Source organism: Mus musculus, chromosome 3 (genome assembly GCF_000001635.26).
Source record: "Mus musculus strain C57BL/6J chromosome 3, GRCm38.p6 C57BL/6J".
Classification (NCBI taxonomy): domain Eukaryota; kingdom Metazoa; phylum Chordata; class Mammalia; order Rodentia; family Muridae; genus Mus; species Mus musculus.
The window spans coordinates 126,432,257-126,440,842 of NC_000069.6; the positions used below are offsets into that span (position 1 = coordinate 126,432,257).

At 38.2% G+C, this 8,586-nt stretch overlaps 1 protein-coding gene across 1 annotated transcript in view; it reads left to right on the forward strand.

Annotated features, from left to right (window-relative positions):
• Arsj (arylsulfatase J) overlaps positions 1-8,118 on the forward strand; it is a 76,523-nt gene extending 68,405 nt beyond the window's left edge. Inside the window, exon 2 of the mRNA NM_173451.3 lies at positions 5,743-8,118. Coding sequence (NP_775627.1) covers positions 5,743-7,147 — 1,405 coding nt within the window. The 3' untranslated portion in view covers positions 7,148-8,118. The remainder of the gene's footprint in view (positions 1-5,742) is intronic.
• The last annotated feature ends 468 nt before the right edge of the window (positions 8,119-8,586 follow it).

Genomic DNA, 8,586 nt, shown 5'->3' on the forward strand with positions numbered 1-8,586 from the left:
AGGTAGGTCACTATTGTAGGTCACTATTGTAGGTCACTATTGTAGGTCACAGGGTTTGTAGCTTGGTGACAGCGATAATGAACTTTCTCTTCCCAAAGCATAAAATTTCTTCAGTGCTATGAACTCTTGTCAGTAGGGGTAAAGCTTCTGTTAGTGACTTCAATAAATAAGTGTCATGTTCAGCAACAGGGCTTAGCATCAGGTTGTAGAGGGCAACCCATAGCCTTGACAATAGCCTGCGAAGTTTGGGCAGACCATGGGATCCTTTGACCAATGATTTAGTAAGATATGAAACCTGATGGAGGTTTTACTTGGTAGGATAAGATGTCTAATTCGGCTATTGTCTTCCACATTATACAATAACTTCATTTGAATTGTGTGTGTGTGTGTGTATAGATAGATAGATAGATAGATAGATAGATAGATAGATAGATAGATAGATAGATAGATAGATAGATAGATAGATAGATAGATAGTTTCCCCTTTATCTCTCAGTAACACTAAATCTTATTTCCCCTTCCTTGGGAGGTCCTCTACCTTCACTGCCCCCATCTGGCTACCTAACCCCGTGATTATTCAGGTTGCAGCATAGATATCCAAGATTGAAGTGCTAACATCCATATATGAGAGTAAATATATAACGTTATTTATTAATTCTTGTTCTTGGTGCCTAATAATAGTCAATACAGGAAGCCTTTTGCTGTTCCAGTGAGATCAAGACTATTCCTTACTCTCCCTTCTATCAGACTCAATATATCTGACCTTATTTTGAGGTCTTTGACCCATTTGGAGTTGAATTTTGCACAGGGTGATAAGTATGGATCTATGTAGATTCTTCTCCATGCATTCTTCAGTTTGCCAAACACCATTTGTTGAAGATGATTTCATTCTCCAATGAACATTTCTGGCTTCTTAAAAAAAAAAAAGAAAGAAAGCAGGTGTCTATTGGTGTGAGTATTTATGTCTGGGACTCCAACTGAATTCCACTGGGTTGATATGTTTGTTCTTATGTCAATACCATGAAAATTTTATTATACTATGCAATACAATGTGAAATCTGAATCTCCAACAGTTCTTTTTATTATTCAGGATGTTTTAACTATCCAGAGTTTTTGTGTTGCAACATGAACTTTAAATTGTTTCTATTTTTTTTTTAAATTTTGGTGAAGAAATGTGTTGGAATTTTGATGGGGGCTGTTGCTTTTGGTGGGATAGTCATTTCCCAATATTAATCCTATCGATTCTTGAGCATAAGCATCAAGTTGCCTCCATTTTTAGTGGTTTCTTAATTATGACTAGGAAAATAATAAAGTATAAGATGGAGGTCTTTCCATTTTATGGTATTTTCCTTAATTTCTTAGTTTTGTCTCATCTTAAATTTTTATTTGGCATTTGCTTTATAATAGTACACAAATGTGCACTTGTATAAACTGAGGCACGTGCTTCAATAGTAAACAGTTTTCTCTTTATGTTCTGATTTGCATAGCGTAGAATTATTATTTCTCAGAATTTGCCTGCTGCCTTAATGTAATATAATTTCTTATTAGCACTTTAGTTCTTCTTTCTCATTAGTATGTTTTCTCCTTTTGTTTACTCTATTTACAGTTGAGTGGATCTAATTCCTTAAATTCATTTATAGCCATTAAACTAGTTGAAATTTCAATGGAAATATTTTTACTTATAATTATTTTTATGTATTTTACTATACTTGACCCCATCTCATATTCATAGAAAAATTGCAGGGAAACCCAGAAACATTTTTTCTTGAATTATCTTAAGAGTTAATTTCTAACATGGGCATGCACCACCCCTCATACTGTTATCCTACAATGCACCAACTTCCCACCCCCCACACCCTCGTATTGCCTTTTTTCTTCTTTATTAGACTCAAACATCCATCAAATTAGGGAACCAACATAGTTCTTCTCATTACCCCTGAGAGTCACCTTAGCTCTTTCAGCTCTCTAGTTGTGCTCACTGTAGCTCAGGATCACACCTTTGATCATCAACTCCCCTTAATTCCTTTCAAACTGGAAATACCACTTCTTCAAGCACAACATGATCTTGTAGTAAGTTCAGGCTCCATATGTTTGGTTGGAATTCTGAAGAGAATATAGTGGGGGGTGGGGGTGGGGGGTTGTGTTGTTTTTGTTTTATTTTCCTTCCTAGAACTTCCTCTTTAGTAGCATTCCACACAGTTCCAGTTTGTCTCATTACTAATCACATTAACTTTGGTCTCCTGATTAAAAGGGGTCCTTTAGACTCTTCCTTCAATGAGTTGAGATCAAAGAAGAAAGAAACTACCTTTTGTTCACTCAGGATTTGGTGGTATATTTTGAAGTTATCTGTTTTGTCTTCTGGACAGTTGCTGCTGTCAAGTAAAAGCCATGCTCACCCCAAATATTCAGGCAAACTCATCTCAGATTTCATCCCTCTCTTGTCTGAATGAAAGCAATCTACCAGTGTTCTTGGTGGGAGAAGAAACAAAAAGAAGCAGCAACTTGCTTTCCATATGATTGGCAGGCACTGCCTCCATCACCCCTGATCTTAAGGCAAGAGAATTTGTACCTTTAAGTCGCCTCCACTGTTAGCTGTATCTTGATTATGCCTACAAAATAACAAAGTTTTAGGAAGCAGAGGAATCATGTGCAAGGGTGAAGGCTAACATGAGAAGACTTTCTTTTTGCCTTTGCCCAATGTTCTGCAAAAATCTCAAATATTTCTGTGATCAACATAAGCCTCACTACCTGGTTTGCTAATCTTTCACTTTTGACTGCCCCTGGATGTTTTCAGAAAGTAGTCGTAGTAACTAATAGTTTGAGAACTGAATGAGTAACAGGCACAGCCATGCTATTCCAAAATCAGGGTCACAGTCTGGTGGGCAATTGAGGCAGTTAATAAAAATACTACAACTCTCTGCCTCTCTGCCTTCCTGGCCATGAAATGAAGATACTGAATGTGACTTCTCCCTACAATACTGAGGATTGAGTGTAATTAGACATATGAAAGACAATCTACGAACTATAAAACGTTCTACAAATATGTCATTACACACCAAGTCTACACTGTTAGTTGGTCATAGTGACAACTGCCATTTTCTAACTGTCCTCCCCACCCTAGACTCTGTGCTTCTTTTTTGGGATCCAAACATCCCAACATATACTATCACCCTAATTTCTCTGATGAGGAAACTGAAGATCAGAGGGTTAAAGAATCCTCCCAATTTCATAGATAACTGTGGAAATCCAAACCCAGGTACGTCAGATTCCAACACCTGCCTACTTAATCAGGGTCCCGCATTCTGCTCCTAACTCTTTCCTGTAGTCTGAGCCTCAGAACTACTGATGGAGAAAATGACCTGAAAACTCTCTCATTCCTTATGAGTTATTGGCAAAGCTTTCTGTTATTGGTTCAAATTTTCCCAATACAGAAACCTTTCTATTTTTGGAGAAGCAGAAACTTCTTAACTCCATAGTGACTCTGGACTCTGATTTATCTGCCAACTCTTCCCCATCTTCTGAATGAAGCAGATGCCTCTTGGTTTACTACTGACTCTGGACTGTCATTTATCTGCTAACATCTTCCCCATCTTCAGTTTTCTCTCTTCTCTCTTCTCTCCTCTCTCCTCCTCTCTTTTTACCTCTCTCCCCTCCACAAACATTTTTATAAGCATCATTTCCTTTGTTTCTACCCCTTGATGAGAAATAATCAATTTAATTACAAAGGCTTGAAATCTTTAACCTTTTAAGGAATTAAATATGCATTCAGATCAATATATGGTGTATGTATGATAATTATTTAATTAATAACATAGTCCTGTGAATTATTGGTAAAATTTTACAAATACATGCTTTGTTCCTTTCAATTCTTTTCAAGTTTACATTGGTAGGCCTTTCTCAATTTTTTATGTACAAAACTAGTGATCTGACATAGGATAGTTATGGATCCTCAGCGAGACCAAAATTATCAAGAACAATGATAACACCCTCTGAATTGTGAAATGTCTTTAGGAGTTTCTCCATTTTCAGTTCCCACAACTGAGGTTGATGTGAAATGCTGACTGCTAATGCTAAATGGAGTGACCGGCAGATGCAAATGCAGCTTGGCAGAGTGAGATGAGGTCAGCACCGGCCCTACTCCCTCATCAGCACCCATATGCATTTAACACTCAGGAACTCACGCTTGCATCGCACTGCCTACTAAGCATTGAAACACACCAAAGTACATATGACATCACTGTGGACAATTGTTGCTTTGGGGAGCATTTTATGGGATGTGTGTGTGTGTGTGTTCTACTAGGTCTATGTGTGTACATATTTGTGTAGCTCCGTGATTCAGCCAAACTTCTCACCAGCTAGCTCCAGAGATCTGCCTGTCCCCACCAGTGCTAGGTTACATATATAGGCCACCATGATTATCTTTTTTTTCCTTTGTGTGTTCTGAGGTTCTAAACTCAGGTCTTCATTTTATTTACTGAGTCATAAAATAAATAACTTTAATAACTAATATATATATATATATATAATTTATTTTGAAAATTAATAAACTCAAATCAGCTCTGTACAACAACAAATTTACAAAAATTTAAAAATATAATCATCTTCTTACATCTTCTTTCAAATAATGGCAAAAAAATGATGGCCGTAATTTTTCTGAGTGAGTTTCCTATTATGTTTTATAAGCAAGCATAATGTCACAGCAACTTATGGTATTACAGTGCTTAGTAACCTTAAAGAACTGAAATAAAATTCTTGCGAAGGAACTAGCCCAAGCTTGGGCTTTCTCTCTTACTTTTCTTTTTTGCAATTTAGTTGAGTCCAAGAATACCTTCATTTTTGACCTAAATTTTTTAATAGCCTTTGTGTTTGTGTTCTATTTTAAAAGTTATTTTGAACATAGCCAATAACTGCAGTCAATTCTGTTTTCAAGTATCATCAATTAACAGGTGCAAGTGGACTCACAGTAACCCCATATGTTTAATATGATAATAACTGGTTCTGGGGGTAATCCCTTGGGAAAATGTCTAGGGAAAATGCTGGAAATTAGCTTCCTTGTCATTTTAATACAGTATAGAAAGGTCACTCTGCTTTCCTAGACTACATTCTAAGCAATTTACTGAGGGATGGGGTGGAGGAAGGGGGTTGGGGAAGGGAGACACTGGCAAACAGAAGTGCTCTTACTTCCTGTGGAACTAGAAGAACAACCTCCTGCTCTAGCTATAGACACTGAGTTTGGTTTCTGCATCAGAAACCATTTCCTTTTTCACAGAGATCCAATGGGTTGGGGAATGAAGCGTGAAATATTGGTTGACAAGCTACCCCAGGGATTTTTGCTTATTTCTGCCTGTGTTCTAGAACACTGGTGTTAGTTTGAGATACATAATCTCAGGATATGATTCAGAAGCTAGTGTGAATGCTCTAATTCTGTGAATTATTCTCTATATTAGTAGCACTCTGTCATGTAATTAAAACACTACATTTATTTTAATTAAATTTTATAAGGATTTTTGAAAGACTTTGAGATAAGGGGTAAATCTTACTTTCCTAAGTATTGAAAATTCTCTTCAACTGTTAAACATGAAGCCACTTAAAACTTTGGAAATAGAATAGAGCTACTCAATTGATTATATTTAATTTAGGGTTGAGTTGATCTTGACAGAAACTTTATTTAACTTAAGAATCATTTGTATGAAGAATGTCTCTTTTATCCTGCCTTGACAAAATGTTTACTCTTTCCTCAAAGGTATCAGATACACACGGGACTTCAGCATTCTATCATTAGACCTACCCAACCCAACTGTCTACCTCTGGACAATGCAACCCTACCTCAGAAGCTAAAGGAGGTCGGCTATTCAACCCATATGGTTGGGAAGTGGCACTTGGGATTTTACAGAAAAGACTGCATGCCCACCAAGAGAGGATTTGATACCTTTTTTGGCTCTCTTTTGGGAAGTGGTGATTATTATACACACTACAAATGTGACAGTCCTGGGGTGTGTGGCTATGACTTGTACGAAAACGACAATGCAGCTTGGGACTATGACAATGGCATCTATTCAACACAGATGTACACGCAGAGAGTGCAGCAAATCTTAGCCACCCATGATCCCACAAAACCTCTATTTTTATATGTGGCTTACCAAGCTGTCCACTCACCACTTCAAGCCCCTGGCAGGTACTTTGAACACTACAGATCCATTATCAACATAAACAGGAGGAGGTACGCAGCCATGCTCTCCTGCTTGGATGAAGCAATCCACAATGTGACCCTGGCCCTAAAGAGGTATGGTTTCTATAACAATAGCATTATCATTTACTCCTCAGATAATGGTGGGCAGCCCACAGCAGGAGGAAGTAACTGGCCACTCAGAGGCAGCAAAGGAACATATTGGGAAGGAGGCATCCGGGCAGTTGGCTTTGTGCATAGCCCACTTCTAAAAAACAAGGGAACGGTATGTAAGGAACTTGTGCACATCACCGATTGGTACCCAACCTTGATTTCACTGGCTGAAGGACAGATTGATGAAGACATTCAGCTAGATGGATACGATATCTGGGAGACCATAAGCGAAGGTCTTCGTTCACCCCGAGTGGATATTTTGCACAACATTGACCCCATTTACACCAAGGCGAAAAATGGCTCCTGGGCAGCAGGCTATGGGATCTGGAACACTGCAATCCAGTCGGCCATCCGGGTACAACACTGGAAACTGCTCACAGGCAATCCTGGCTACAGTGACTGGGTCCCCCCTCAGGCTTTCAGCAATCTGGGCCCAAACCGGTGGCACAATGAAAGGATTACCTTGTCAACTGGCAAGAGTATCTGGCTTTTCAACATCACGGCTGATCCGTATGAGAGGGTGGACCTATCCAGCAGGTATCCAGGCATCGTGAAGAAGCTGCTGCGGAGACTGTCACAATTCAACAAGACTGCCGTGCCTGTCAGGTACCCCCCGAAGGATCCCAGAAGCAACCCTAGGCTCAACGGAGGAGTCTGGGGTCCGTGGTATAAAGAGGAAAACAAGAAAAAGAAGTCAAACAAAACCAAGGCTAAGAAAATGCAAAAGAAAAAAAGTAAGGCAAGGATGAGGAAGCAGTTGGCAGCTCACTCCTCAATAAAATGCCACCCAAGTGTTGCCACTGGCTAAATGCAAAACTTTCTGCCTTGGTTAAACTTAGACTGCCTGGTTTCTAGGTAATTCAAAGAAATTGGCTCAGAAATACCTCGGCCAACCGCCTCGGGCTTGTTTTCACATTGCTCTGTGCCAGAGACTTCTGGTACCTGGCTACCACATGGACAAAACTACCCTCCTGTGTGCCAAAGGCTATGCTTCTGCAGGCCACACAGGGAGGAGGACACAGTTATTTATTTATCCCTAGTCTGTGTAAACCGTGATGAATCATGAGTGAGTTGACCAAACAGAATGCTTTGAATCCCTTGAATCACGAGAGGAACTGTGACCCACCGTGTACTTGAGTGCAGGGTAATTACAGGGTAACATGATAAAAAGATGACTTTTGATGCCGTCAGAGGTTGTATCCTCTCAAAGGTCTAAAAGCTGTACTTCTAAATAAAAAAAAAAATAGTATGTATCACATGAAACTTGGGCTTTTAAGCTAATTCTATTTTGTATTGCAGTCTCCTGTTCTCTGAGAAAAAGCTGCTTCTCTTCGTGGACAGCTTGTATCTCATCTTATCCTGCTTAAAGAAACGGCAGATAGTGTCTGAACATTGCCAGAAATGAATGTAACTACGTCCCAAACACTTTGATAGAACAAGAATTTCAATATAAAGTGCCTAATTTATTTCTCAAAAGAGTTACACAAGTGATTTTAATTATTTTATTTTTAGGTTCTACGTTAGAATTTTATTTCAATTCTTTAAGGTTACTAAGTTATGTAATACCATAAGTTACTGTAAAATTTTTGTTCATAAAATATAAGAGGAAACTCATTCAGAAAAATTACAGCCATCATATTTTACCATTATTTAGATGTTAGAAGATGAATATATTTTTTAAATTTTGTAAATTTGTTGTTATACAGAGTTGATTTGACTTTACTGTCTCCAACATAAACTATTTATGTATGTTAATTATTAAAGTGATTTATTTTATGGCATTAGTGTGGCTTTCCTGATTTAATTTTTAGACATCCAGAAATAATCATATTATTCATTTTGACAAATAAAAATCTTTTTATTGTTTTTAGGTGCCCAGGCTAAACTTGAACTTATGATTATGAATATATACATAATTTGCCTAAAAACAGGCAACTATCTTTGCAAATAGGCACTAGAAGAGGTAGTGTACTAACATAGTCATAAATAAAGATTTTGCAAATGAAGAGATTTCTCCCCATGTGGTCACTGCACTGAGAACAGTGTCCTGTTATTGATAAATAATATCTATGATGACCCTGCTCTTTTATATAGTACAGAGTAGGGGAAAAATAGAAATGGAACATACAGATTATATGAGGCCTAGTTTAAGATCTGCTGTGGAACATGAGAGGATTAAAGGATGATGCTCTGATGATGGAGCTAATCACAGGGCCATGGAGCTGCAAGTGTCCTGGCATGAAGCTT